This window comes from Nycticebus coucang, chromosome 2, assembly GCF_027406575.1.
Source record: "Nycticebus coucang isolate mNycCou1 chromosome 2, mNycCou1.pri, whole genome shotgun sequence".
NCBI classification, from domain to species: Eukaryota; Metazoa; Chordata; class Mammalia; order Primates; family Lorisidae; genus Nycticebus; species Nycticebus coucang.
In genome coordinates this window covers 145,698,981-145,712,860 of record NC_069781.1, presented here as the reverse complement: position 1 = coordinate 145,712,860, position 13,880 = coordinate 145,698,981, and the positions used below count along the sequence as shown (strand labels likewise).

General features: G+C 53.9%; 1 protein-coding gene across 3 annotated transcripts in view; it reads right to left on the bottom strand.

Moving 5' to 3' along the window:
* Positions 1 to 280: 280 nt before the first annotated feature.
* Positions 281 to 13,880, bottom strand: part of LOC128579869 (collagen alpha-1(I) chain-like) — a 79,103-nt gene continuing 65,503 nt past the window's right edge. For all 3 annotated transcript variants that reach the window (XR_008378289.1, XR_008378292.1, XM_053582090.1), the window contains one exon: positions 281 to 2,205. Coding sequence is in view for 1 of the 3 variants with exons in the window: in XM_053582090.1 (XP_053438065.1) it covers positions 2,053 to 2,205 (153 nt within the window). In the remaining 2 variants the exon portion in view is untranslated. The remainder of the gene's footprint in view (positions 2,206 to 13,880) is intronic.

Here is a 13,880-nt window from a genome sequence, read left to right as displayed (position 1 = left end):
ATTGGAAAACCAGGATTAGTTAGCGTCCCTCAAATTGCACAGATGGTAAAGCATCCAGATCTGAATGTGCAACTGTGTTCCTTCCTCTGCCCACACAGCGTCACGCTGAACACCTAACGTGTGCCAGGCCAGCCTCTGCCCCTGCCCAGCTCCCTGCCTGGCAGTGAGAGGAGCTGGTGTGTACCCACATGCACCCTCTTGCCCCTCTTCCCTCTCCCAAAGTTCAAGCTATTAATAAGATTTTTCAAAGGGTGGCAGCTCCCACTAGTGAGACATGGGATGATTTTCGGTGAAATGCAACATGAACTATTTTGTTTCAATAATTACATACATACATAAAAACACAGAGTTCATCAGATGTACCGTTTCTCAGAGTGTGCTCGTTGTGATAAAACAAGAGTAACATATTTTGGGTTTTGTCCCCAGGTCCTGATCACAGTTCCTAAAACCTTTGCACTATCCTGAGTGGAATGGTAGGAGTATACAGTCAGCTTTTCATACCTGTGGGTTCCATCTCTGTGGAGTCAATCAATCTCAGATCGAAAAATATTTGGAAAAAAATGAATGGTTGCATCTGTAATGAACACTGTACAGGTCTTTTTTTTTCTTGTCATCATTCCCTAAAAAATATAGTATAACAGCTATTTACATACATTTACATTCCATTAGATATTACAAAAAATCTACAGATGATTTAAAGTATATTTGAGGGCTGGGCAAGTGGCTCACATCTATATTCCTAGCACTCTGGGAGTCTGAGGCAGGTGGATTGCTTGAGCTCAAGATTTTGAGACCAGCTGAGCAAGAGTGAGACTCTGCCTCTATTAAAAATAGAAAAATTAGGGCGGCGCCTGTGGCTCAGTGAGCAGGGCGCCAGCCCCATATGCCGAGGGTGGCGGGTTCAAACCCAGCCCCGGCCAAACTGCAACAAAAAAATAGCCGGGCGTTGTGGCGGGTGCCTGTAGTCCCAGCTACTTGGGAGGCTGAGGCAGGAGAATCGCCTAAGCCCAGGAGTTGGAGGTTGCTGTGAGCTGTGTGACGCCACAGCACTCTACCGAGGGCAATAAAGTGAAACTCTGTCTCTACAAAAAAAAAAAATAGAAAAATTAGCCAGGCATTCTGGCAGGTACTTGTAGTCACAGCTACTCAGGAGGCTGAGGCAGGAGGACCACTTGAGCCCAGGAGTTTGAGGTTGCTCTGAGCTAGGCTGATGCCATGGGCACTCTACCCAGGGTGACAGAGTAAGACTCTGTCTCAAAAATAAATAAATAGCCTGCAAATTAATACAACATTTTTGGAAGGAAGTATGGAGAATCCTCAAAGAACTCAAATTAGACCTCCTATTTGATCCTGCAATCCCATTACTAGGCATCTACTCAGAAGAAAAAAAAAATCCTTTTATCATAAGGACATTTGCACTAGGCTGTTTATCACAGCTCAATTTACAATTGCCAAAATGTGGAAACAGCCTAAATGCCCACCAATCCAAGAAAGGATTAACAAGCTGTGGTATATGTATGCCATGGAATACTATTAAAAAAGATGAAGACTTTACATCTTTGTATTAGCTTGCATGGAGGTGGAACACATTCTTCTTAGTAAAGCATCTCAAGAATGGAGAAGCAAGAATCCAATGTACTTAATTCTAATATGGGGGGGTGGTGAGGGGAATGAAGAAGGGAGGAGAGTGAAGGGGGGAGGGGGGTCACGGTGTATGGCACACCTCTTGGGGGTGGGACACAATTATAAGAGGGACTTTATCTAACAAATGCAGTCAGTGTAACGTAATTCTTTGTACCCTCAATGAATCACAGACAATAAAAAATAAATAACCTTAATAAAAATAAATAAATAATTCATGTCTATATGATGAATTCTCCATAAAAATCCCTGAACCACAGGGTTTGGAGGTGTTGGATGGATGAGGAGACAGATAGACAGATGAACAGAAGCATCACTGCAGGGCCCCCAAAGGTGCCACAGCCTCCCGTCACCTGGCTGGAACATCCTGGTGAGTGTGGAAGACACTGAGGGTTCCTATGCCCCAGGCTGTCATCTGTCACTCCGAGTACTCCGAGTCAGGACGGGGACAGGGGTGGGGAACAAAATGTTCTCTCTGGGAGGTGATGTGGTGACCACATGGAGCAGCCGCGTGCAGGGCTCAGGCACTGTCTGCAGGTCCAGATGTCCATCTTGGATGTCAAGCTGAAACAAACCAGGTTGTGTTGTGGTGAGGGGAGAAAGTACATGTCCTTCCCACAAGGCCACCAGCCCTTGTGGGGGGACCCGCATGCACTGCCCTGTTTGCCCACAGAACTGAGTGGCACCAAGTTTGACCATGAGGCTGGTGGAGGCTTTCTTTGCAATTGCTCTGAGCCCTGGTGGATCTTGTCGCCAGGTGCCCTGTGAAGGCTAGAGCTCTCCAGGGCATTAATTCTTCACATATGGAGCCCACAGGTCTGTGGTCTGTGGAGACTCATCAAAGGCATGATTTAGCACTCTGTCAGTTCTATGTTCAGAAATTCTCTACAATTAAGATAATTGATTAAAGATGGTCTTTCCTACCCCTGTGGTGTATGCCACACACATACACACCACTCAGAAGTGCTATAACACAGAACTCCAGACTGAATGGCCCTGATGATTCCCCCTGTGGACACACCACCGTGCTCAGCTACAGGAGCAGTTCCACTCCACGGAGAATTTTCTGCATCAGCTAAATAAGGAGAACGTTATATTGATAAATGGAGTCCAGTTGACAACCCAGCTCTTAGCCTTAATTTGTTCCTAATATTTATTTTTGGTGGGCAGGAGAGATGATCCATCAAATCTGCATTTGATACAAGAATTTTAGGTCTAAGTGAGCAGGGTGAAAACACGTGTAATTTAACCCTGGGGCACATGTGATTTGATTGCCTTCTGAGTTATCATTGTCTATCATTGACTCAGCAAGAGCATCTATATCTGTGCTCACCTCCCTGCCCAAGCGCTGAGAGGTGAGGACAGAAGCGTTTTCTAGTTCTGGTCACATGATGTTGTAATTTAACCATGCTTTAGGGAAAATGTTAATACGGAGGAAATGTTTACCAGTGCTGGATCAAAAGTTAATCACATGCTGTGTTTTTTTTTTTTAGCTTACAGAAAAGAAAAAAAATTTTACTCCAAGACCAAACCTCATCTCCCGACCTCTGTCATTGCCCTCTGCCTGCTGGCCTGCCAACCCCTAGTGCTTATCCACTATTTGAACCAGAGCCCAGCACCAGGGACAGGTCCCAAGAGCTTCCAGCTGTAGGGAAGGAGCCCCTGTCTGAGCCGAGGACAGGGGGGACCCCACCTCACCCCTTTTCAGTATCAGTGAGCAGGAAAGAGGGCAAGGGGCGAGTTCCCAGGACAGAGGCTCAGGCTACAGGCCACCCGTCACCCTCTTCTGGTGCTGTCTGTGGCTGAGTGACACCAGGAGATGGGAATGTTTCAGAAGACTTTCCGTTGTTTGTTCAAACCATGCTCACCTTCACACCTACCAGGGGCCTTCCCATTTCAAGGTTCCTGACCCTCCTCACCTTGCCTCCACTGCCCTGGGGCTGTCCTGGGTCAGGAGGAAGCCCTTGGCAGTTCAAAGCCCTGGCTCATGGGCACACCAGGGCTCTTGAGTACAGCTGTGTGCCTTGTGCAGCCAGGGCTCAGCTCCAGCTGTGCATCTGCTGGACTGAGTCCATTCCGAGGTGCCACACGGGCTGGTGGATCACTTGAGGCCCTGCCGTCACTCACCTGCATGGGTATGGGAAAGCCCACAACCCTTGGTTTTTTCAGTGGTAAACGGGAGTTATGGAGGTGTGTGTGAGGCCCACCTTGCAGGTGTGCTGCAGGCTGGTGACACAGGGTAGTACCTAGGGGACAGTCCACTCCCAGGCTCTCCCTAGGTGGCACATCCCACATCCTCGCATGCCCAGCCCTACACTGGCTCCCCTTCTGGGCCCTGGCCCTGCTCTGGGACCCCCCCTCTGGGCCCTGGCCCTGCCATGTGACCCCTCCACCCCATCCCAGGCCCTGGCCCTGCCCTGTGACCTCCTCTGGGCCCTGGACCTGCTCTGTGATCCCTCCCCCTGGGCCCTGGTCCTGCTCTGGAACCCCCTCCTCTCGGCCCTGGCCCTGCCCTGTGACCCCCTCTGGGCCCTAGCCCTCCTCTGGGACCCCCTCTGGGCCCTGGCTCTGCCCTGGGACCCCCTCTGGGCCCTGGCCCTGGCCCTGCTCTGGGATGCCACCCTCTGGGCCCTCACCCTGCTCTGCGACCTTCCCTCTCCTTTCCCTGCTTCCTCATCCTCACTGAGCAGCATTTACTGAGCTCTGCACTCTGTCCAGTCTCTGCATCCTAACAATCATGGTAGTTAGAAGCCTGGGGCATGCAAAGGTTAAAAAGCAACCCAAAGGTCCCAGGCCAGCAATGGGCAGAGCCAAGGTCTGGGCCTCAGTGGTCTGACCACAGCCCCGGCACATTAGCGCTGGTCCAGACCCAGATGCCCGCACGAGAAGCTGGATTGGGAGACACTTTGGCACAGTGGGAGCCTGCGACCTTTCTACAAGGGATAGAAGAGAGACGGGGATCCAGAAAAGCACTTTCTGGATTCCTGACCATTCAGGGAGGCCCCGGAAATAAGGAAAAGGCAGAGGACCTCTCCGTGCCTTTCATGACCCGAGAGCCCCAGGGGTGTTCAGAACCCACCACAGACAGGGGCAGCTTTGTGGACACCTTGCCTCCCCCATCTTTCCAACCCTGAGGGGGCCATGGCCTTCTCTCCCTCAAAAACTCAAAGCCCCGGACTTTGACCAGCTCTGCCAGTCCCACCCAGGATGCAGGAGTGCAGTAAATGAGCCCTGTGTACTAGTACAGAGATTTGGGGTTCACATGAGGACTCAGTCTCAGCACACTAGCCCTTCCTTGGGGCTACTCTTCAGGACCTAGAGGCCTGCCTTGGCCACCCCCGCCCCCCTTCTGAGATATGTCGAGAGAAGGAAGGGCCCAAGAGGCCTGGAAGCCTTGGTGAAGAGAGGAAGCCTCCAGTCCCTGTCACACCATACTTCCTGGGAGACCCAAGCTGAAGTCTCAGCTTAAGATTTATGCATGGTTCCAAGAAACAGAAACCTGAACCCAACCAACTCAAGAAAACCGGGCACATTGGGAGGATGCTGGGGGCATCTCACCACCCACATGCCTCAGGGACCACCAGAGTAAAGGACCCAACACTGCAGGATACTGCCCACTCCTTCCTGCCCTCCCCCATATCTGCCTTCCTGCTGCACCCTGGCTTCTTACACATGGGCCAAAAAAGGCTGTTGTGGCACCAGGTATCACCAGAGGGGACTGCCTCCCTTGCCTTAGTTCTAGGCTAAGATATAAGCTGGGCTTTGTTTAGCCAAACTGGGGTCCGTAGCCCAGGCCCAACCAGCTCTGGCATGGGGACAAAGCCCTGTGACAAAAGCACAGGCACTGGGGCTCCCATGTCCTGATCCACCCCTGAGGAGCCCTTCATTTCCTCACTGGGAACTGAGGCGACCTGGTGGCTATGAGTTATCAACAAGATAGTGCATGTGTAAGGAGCGCCTGGTGGCTGCAGCCACTTGGCAAATAGGAGCTTTTGTTGTTATTGCTGTTGTTAACCTTTCCCAATCCCACTTTTCTGCCACCCCCATACTCCCCAGATCTTATTTTGGGCAGGAAAGAAGTTAGTGGATTAAAACTGTAATTATCCTATAGTTTTAAAGAGAAAAAAATAAATATGAACTCTCCTGATAATTATGTCTATTTTAGGGTATTTTAAATAATTAAAGTGTTTTGTCTGGCACAGGGTCAGAACCAAGTGAAAATCAAGGTTCCCACGGAGAAGCTGTGGGCAGAGCATGACCTTGGTGGTTGGTGCCGCCTGAGTCCTTACTTCCCCAAGGTCACTCACCAACCTCCTGAGTGAGCCAAGATCCTGAGGTGGGTGCGCACACAGGTGGGCCCAGACCGGCAGGGATGTCACTCAGGAGGCAGCTTCCCGGGAGGCCTCTTTCCAGCACGCGAACCTCCCCAGCCTCAGTTTCATTGTCCCTCAGAATGGGGCACAAACTACACTTGCTCGCCTCATCTGCAGCGGTGAGGAGCAACAAAAAGACATGAGAAGGCAAAACTGTGATGTCTTATTAACAGTTTATTGTCATTATTAGCCAGCCTGTGTTTTCTCACCTCTACTGGCCATCACTATGGCAGATGCCAAACAGACTGGACCTGCTGACGCCAACCACTGTATTTCACAGAGCTAGATCCGCTGAGGAGCTTCTCCCACCATCAGCTCTCCAGGCACTTGGGTGGAAGTGGAGCGAGGCCTGGGTGTACGCTGTCCCTCCACACCAGAACCCACCTGCCTGCACACGCCCCAGGGCTAGGCTGCCTGACCCAGCTGTGATCACCAGCCCAAGAGGCGGCAGGACGGCTGGATGGTCAATTCAAGGTACTTTTCAGTGGTTTTTGTTTGTTTAAATAGACTCTGTCTCAGAAGGAAAGAAAAGGCCAGTACTGAATTGACTGAGCCTACAAATGACTTCTATTTCTCTCTCTCTCTGCTCTATTTCTGACGGCTATTTATAGATGAGATTCCCCATCACTGCAAGTGAGGGATGTTTTCCTCCTCCGCCCTCCTCCTCTGCCCCTGAGCCAGTGCCTTGAGGATGGTGGTCTGGAGAGCTCAGTATCCTACGGTAGACACCAGGCGGCCGTGTCCATCCCCACACCTCTCATCAGCTTCCTTCTTCCCCTCCAGGAGCAGAGACAGTTCTGCATGTCCAGGGCCAGGCCAAGGCCGGGCACAGGGCTGGTGTCCCCATGTCTGTTAGGTGGCACATTTCAATGACCAGCTGAGAAACCACTTCTAGCTTACAGATGCCAAAGAAGGTGGTTTACCAGGAAGATCCAGGCAGCTCAGAGATGAAAAGAAAGGGCTGAATGAACTTTCCCAGCTCCGAGGAGGGCAGGAACCAGGGCAGCCCAAAGAACCAGGTGACAAGAACTCTGCTGGGAGGGAACAAATCCTCCCCAGGTGTTTTTATGCCAAGTGATTCAAATTCTTCAGTACCACACTTGCTGTGCAATCTCTCTGGGGAAGATTCGTTCTGTGGAATAGGGATCCGAATCCTCCCCCCATCTCCCTACACCCTACTGTGAGTAGAACCCAGATGCCAATTGCAGTCATGCTGGTCTTTGAAATTTTATTTTATTTTTTGAAATTAATTAATCTTTTTGAGACATGGTCTCATTTTGTCACCCTCAGTAGAATGCTGTGGCATCAGAGCTCACAGCAACCTCAAACTCTTGGGCTCGAGAGATCCTCTTGCCTCAGCCTCCCAAGTAGCTGGGACTATAGGCACCTGCCAGGACACCCGGCTATTTTTAGAGACAGGGTCTTGCTCTGGCTCAGGCTGGTCTCAAACTCAAACTGGTGAGCTCAGGTGATTCACCTGCCTTGGTCTCCCAAAGTGCTGGGATTACAGGCATGGGGTCTTTGAAATTTAAATGAAATTGGCAGGGACCTCCAGATCCCTTGTCAATAGAAATCCAATATTCCCCCTCAAGTTTTCCTTGAATCCTTGAAGGCGGGTGCACTTAGAGGCACCTGCAGGTGTCCCCAGCTCATTCTCATCTCACTTCTATGGCTGTTCTGGTGTCTTTGCTCAGGCTGACCAAATGTGCAGCCCACCTCCCTCCCTGACTTTCCTGCATAAACAGTCCTACAACACATTTACATTGGGCATGGGACCTGGAACAGCACTCAACATGACTTCTATAATTTCGTTTGGGGTGTGTGCTGCACTGGTGGGAGAGCGTAAGACACTGCCGACCACAGAACGAGTCCTGTGCAGGGCTGCTCCAGACTGCCATCCAGCCGGACCCTGCCCACCAGCCTTTCTTCTCTGATCCGCCCCACCTCCGCCTAAAATCTTCTTGCATTTCTTTGTTTTCCTCTTCTTTTCTCTCGTTTTTTCTTTTGTTTTGTTTTGTTTTTGAGACAAGTTTTCACTGTTGCACAGGCTGGAGTACAGTGGTGCCATCGTAGCTCATGGTAACCTCAAACTCCTGGGCTCAAGTGATCTCCTGTCTTAACCCCTCCAGTAGGTGGGACTATAGACCTGCACCACTATACCTAGCTCATTTTTTTTAATTATTTTTTTTAGAGATGGGGCCCACTACATCACCCTGGCTGGTCTTGAACTTCTGGCCTCAAGTAATCCTCCTGCCTTGGCCTCCCAAACCGCTGGGATTACAGAGCCATTGTGCCCAACCTCTTCTTTCATTCCTTATGTTGAGAAATTAGATGATTTCTTTGCTTCACTGTCACCATCCAAAGCATGAATATTACTTTCCACCTCCAAACTGGCATTATGAGTGTCCTAATCTTGATGTCCTTCTTTGGAAGTGCCAGCATGAAAATAATAATTATTCCATACTCAAGGCATGAAGGCAAGTGCAAAAGTGCTTTCAAAACTATGTTGTGAGGAGTGTTGCAAAGGGTGATCAAACATGGTTTGTGTTTTTTTCTCTTTGCTTGTGTTTCAACGTCCATCTCTCGAAGCATCACTTACCTTGTGAAAACTGTAAGATCTTACAGATTTTTCTGACACAATTCTTTTCAGGCTCAGGAACTCAGGACTCAGTCTCATTATTGGGAATTAAACAAATCCCTCCCAACCACCTCTGTCTACTTTTTAAATATTCTATCAGGAAATTATTCCATATAGAAAGGGATCTCATTAACTTTTACACCAAGCTCATGACTCATGACCAGCTCTGAGACGCTTCCCTTCCAGTCACTGACCCCTTGGTTGACTGACCTCTCACAAGGGCACCGTGGTAACGGGCCTCTTGGCCTGCCTCCGGCCTTCGTGAGAAGGGTGCCATCCTGGACTTTCTGTGCCCGGCTTCTTTTGCCCTGGGTTGTGCCCGTGGGCTTCACCCACATGACTGCAGTTGTAGGATATCATTCTCGCTGCCCTGTACTGTGTCCTGTGAATGCCAGCGTGTTCCCATCTACTACCTACCAACACTGGCGTGGGTTCCTGCCTGGGCTGTCACTGCAGAATGTTCTGCCACATGCCTTCAGCACACGTATCTGACGAGTTCTTCTCAGGAGTAAGGTGCTGGTGCATGGGGTGTTCGTGTTGAACAGGCCAAACCATTTTCTTCCCACTGTTCTTCTGCATGTCACTCTCAGATCACATAGGGAAGTGACACTAGTGGCCTGTTCAGGTCCTGTGCTCATCAGGGGTAGGGCTTGAATTGGAGCTGCACAGGCAGCCTGGCAGAATCAGAGCTCTTACCCACAGGGCTACACTGCCTCCTGTTTCTGAGAATGGGGTCTAATGCGCCACGTAAAGTGTGCAGTGGAAACTTCCATGAAAGGAACTCTGACCTGACTGGGCACAGTGTTTTACACCGCAGAGGAGGCATGTCTGATGTTTGCTCCAGGAAGAAACACTATCTCTGGTTTGCTATATAAACATCTTAGAAAAGATTGTCTGGAACTAAGATATCAGAGTCTCATGAGAAGTGCAGATGTGCCAGAGACCCATGGAGGACTGACTTCTAACAGTGACTCTGGGCTCCAGCCATGTCCAACATCTGCTGCCCATCACCAGCAGAGCTGCTGGGGCTGCCAGCAGAGCCAGAGAGCCTGGAGGATGGCCGGGAAGGGAGATGGCCACACAGTCTGGAGGCAGACCGGGGTGGCTGTGAGGCCAATCTGCCAGGCCATCCGGTCTCAGACAAGACTGTGGGATCGAGGGACACCAGATGCTGCCACTCTGGAGGCCACAGGACCCCACCCTCGGGCTCCTCCTCCTACATTCCTTACCTCTCCTCTCCCCTCACCCTGCCCTCAGCCTCCTGCCGTCCCTGCCTCTCCCCTCTCCTCCTCCTGTCTTCCCTGCCTCTCCCCCAACCTCCTGTCTTCCCTGCCTCTCCCCTCCCCCTCCTGTATCCCTGCCTCTCCCCCTCCTCCTCCTGTCTTCCCTGCCTCTCCCCTCCCCCTCCTGTCTTCCCTGCCTCTCCACTCCCCCTCCTGTCTTCCATACCTCTCCCCTCCTCCTCCTGTCTTCCCTGCCTCTCCCCTCTCCTCCTCCTGCAGTCCCTGCCTCTCCCCTCTCCTCCTCCTGTCTTCCCTGCCTCTCCCCCTCCTCCTCCTGTCTTCCCTGCCTCTCCCCTCTCCTCCTCCTGTCTTCCCTGCCTCTCCCCCAACCTCCTGTCTTCCCTGCCTCTCCCCTCCCCCTCCTGTCTTCCCTGCCTCTCCCGCTCCTCCTCCTGTCTTCCCTGCCTCTCCCCTCCCCCTCCTGTCTTCCCTGCCTCTCCACTCCCCCTCCTGTCTTCCATACCTCTCCCCTCCTCCTCCTGTCTTCCCTGCCTCTCCCCTCTCCTCCTCCTGCAGTCCCTGCCTCTCCCCTCTCCTCCTCCTGTCTTCCCTGCCTCTCCCCCTCCTCCTCCTGTCTTCCCTGCCTCTCCCCTCCCCCTACTGTCTTCCCTGCCTCTCCCCTCCCCCTCCTGTCTTCCATACCTCTCCCCTCCTCCTCCTGTCTTCCCTGCATCTCCCCCTCCTCCTCCTGTCTTCCCTGCCTCTCCCCTCTCCTCCTCCTGTCTTCACTGCCTCTCCCCTCTCCTCCTCCTGTCTTCCCTGCCTCTCCCCCATCCTCCTGTCTTCCCTGCCTCTCCCCTCACCCTACTGTCTTCCCTGCATCTCCCCCTCCTCCTCCTGTCTTCCCTGCCTCTCCCCCTCCTCCTCCTGTCTTCCCTGCCTCTCAACCTCCTTCTCCTGTCTTCCCTGCCTCTCCCTCCTCCTCCTGTCTTCCCTGCCTCTCCCTCCTCCTCCTGTCTTCCCTGCCTCTCCCTCCTCCTCCTGTCTTCCCTGCCTCTCCCCCTCCTCCTCCTGTCTTCCCTGCCTCTCCCCTCTCCTCCTCCTGTCTTCACTGCCTCTCCCCTCTCCTCCTCCTGTCTTCCCTGCTTCTCCCCCATCCTCCTGTCTTCCCTGCCTCTCCCCTCCCCCTCCTGTCTTCCCTGCATCTCCCCCTCCTCCTCCTGTCTTCCCTGCCTCTCCTCCCTCCTCCTCCTGTCTTCCCTGCCTCTCAACCTCCTTCTCCTGTCTTCCCTGCCTCTCCCTCCTCCTCCTGTCTTCCCTGCCTCTCCCTCCTCCTCCTGTCTTCCCTGCCTCTCCCTCCTCCTCCTGTCTTCCCTGCCTCTCCCCCTCCTCCTCCTGTCTTCCCTGCCTCTCCTCCCTCCTCCTCCTGTCTTCCCTGCCTCTCCACCCTCCTCCTCCTGTCTTCCCTGCCTCTCCTCCCTCCTCCTCCTGTCTTCCCTGCCTCTCCCTCCTCCTCCTGTCTTCCCTGCCTCTCCCCCCTCCTCCTCCTGTCTTCCCTGCCTTTCCTCCCTCCTCCTCCTGTCTTCCCTGCCTCTCCTCCCTCCTCCTCCTGTCTTCCCTGCCTCTCCCTCCTCCTCCTGTCTTCCCTGCCTCTCCCCCCTCCTCCTCCTGTCTTCCCTGCCTTTCCTCCCTCCTCCTCCTGTCTTCCCTGCCTCTCCCCCCTCCTCCTCCTGTCTTCCCTTCCTCTCCCTCCTCCTCCTGTCTTCCCTGCCTCTCAACCTCCTCCTCCTGTCTTCCCTGCCTCTCCCTCCTCCTCCTGTCTTCCCTGCATCTCCCCCTCCTCCTCCTGTCTTCCCTGCCTCTCCCCCCTCCTCCTCCTGTCTTCCCTGCCTCTCCTCCCTCCTCCTCCTGCATTCCCTGCCTCTCCCCCCTCCTCCTCCTGTCTTCCCTGCCTCTCCCCCTCCTCCTCCTGCATTCCCTGCATCTCCCCCTCCTCCTGTCTTCCCTGCATCTCCCCCTCCTCCTCCTGTCTTTCCTGCCTCTCCTCCCTCCTCCTCCTGTCTTCCCTGCATCTCCCCCTCCTCCTCCTGTCTTCCCTGCCTCTCCCCCCTCCTCCTCCTGTCTTCCCTGCATCTCCCCCTCCTCCTGTCTTCCCTGCCTCTCCCCCCTCCTCCTCTTGTCTTCCCTGCCTCTCCTCCCTCCTCCTCCTGTCTTCCCTGCCTCTCCCCCTCCTCCTCCTGCATTCCCTGCATCTCCCCCTCCTCCTGTCTTCCCTGCATCTTCCCCCTCCTCCTCCTGTCTTCCCTGCCTCTCCCCCTCCTCCTCTTGTCTTCCCTGCCTCTCCTCCCTCCTCCTCCTGTCTTCCCTGCCTCTCCCCCTCCTCCTGTCTTCCCTGCATCTCCCCCTCCTCCTCCTGTCTTTCCTGCCTCTCCTCCCTCCTCCTCCTGTCTTCCCTGCATCTCCCCCTCCTCCTCCTGTCTTCCCTGCCTCTCCCCCCTCCTCCTCTTGTCTTCCCTGCCTCTCCTCCCTCCTCCTCCTGTCTTCCCTGCCTCTCCCCCTCCTCCTGTCTTCCCTGCATCTTCCCCCTCCTCCTCCTGTCTTCCCTGCATCTCCCCCCTCCTCCTCCTGTCTTCCCTGCCTCTCCTCCCTCCTCCTCCTGTCTTCCCTGCCTCTCCCCCTCCTCCTCCTGCATTCCCTGCATCTCCCCCTCCTCCTGTCTTCCCTGCATCTTCCCCCTCCTCCTCCTGTCTTCCCTGCATCTCCCCCCTCCTCCTCCTGTCTTCCCTGCCTCTCCCCCTCCTCCTCCTGCATTCCCTGCATCTCCCCCTCCTCCTGTCTTCCCTGCATCTTCCCCCTCCTCCTCCTGTCTTCCCTGCATCTCCCCCCTCCTCCTCCTGTCTTCCCTGCCTCTCCTCCCTCCTCCTCCTGTCTTCCCTGCCTCTCCCCCTCCTCCTCCTGCATTCCCTGCCTCTCCCCCCATCATGTATTTCTTCCCCCCACCCCTCCTCTGTGTTCCCTGTCTCTCCTCTACAGGCACTTTCTCCTTCTCATTTTATTCTAGTCTCTCCTCACTGCTGCTTCTTTCCTTCTTTGTGTAGCTCACTTATTGTTCTTCTCTTTCTTCCTCTCTTGATGATTTTATCTCTGGGGCTTAAGGCCACCTTAAAAAAAATTAAACAAACACAAATAACAAATGTGAGAAAAGAAGACAGTGACGCTTGCCCTCAGTTCCCCACCCAGAGATATCCATGGTGAATGTCTTGGTCTAGAGATTCCCCTAGTTTCCTCTAATTTATTCACATATGTCAACAGGCTTACCACCAAAACGAGATTCCACAAAGCCTGAGCTCCCCCTTCCAGAGAAGGGAAGGCCTCTGGAGGGAACTCTCTTCCCCCCGAGAAAGGCAACAGGAAGAATCCGGACCACTGCGGGCCGCTCAGGGCCTGAGCTTCCCGGGCACAGCCGCAGCGGAGCCCCCTTCCCAGCCCTGTCTGCAGAGTCAGGTGACTGGGGCTGGTCAGGGAGAAAGCAGAGCTGGAGGGTCCTCACTGTGGGAAGGCAGGGACCACTTCCCGGCCCTCATCCCTGAGTAGACTCCTGGGAGATCTAGGCACAGAGAGGGAGGACAGAGAGCAACAGCGACACTGGGAGAGGGAGGACGCAGAGCGACGGCGACACTGACAGTGGCTCCTCGTTTTGGACACTTCAGTACCGCCCCATGATCACATCTGTTGTCTCATTCCACCACTGAAGGAATGCGCACCCCCCTTTTACAGAGGCAAAAACTGGGGCTCGGACGGAGTCCTGCAATTCTGCAGAGCGCACAGCTTCTGACCCACGCCGCGCTGCGCTGCGCGTTCCCCCGGCGCCCCTGTCTCTCCCCGGCTGAGCCCCCTCCAACCTCCGCCGCCTTCCCTGGAAGGAGAGGGCCGCCCAGCCCCTTCCTTCTCTTCCGACCGCTGTCCTACCAAGTGTCCTCTGCATGTTGAGTGTCACCTTCCTGA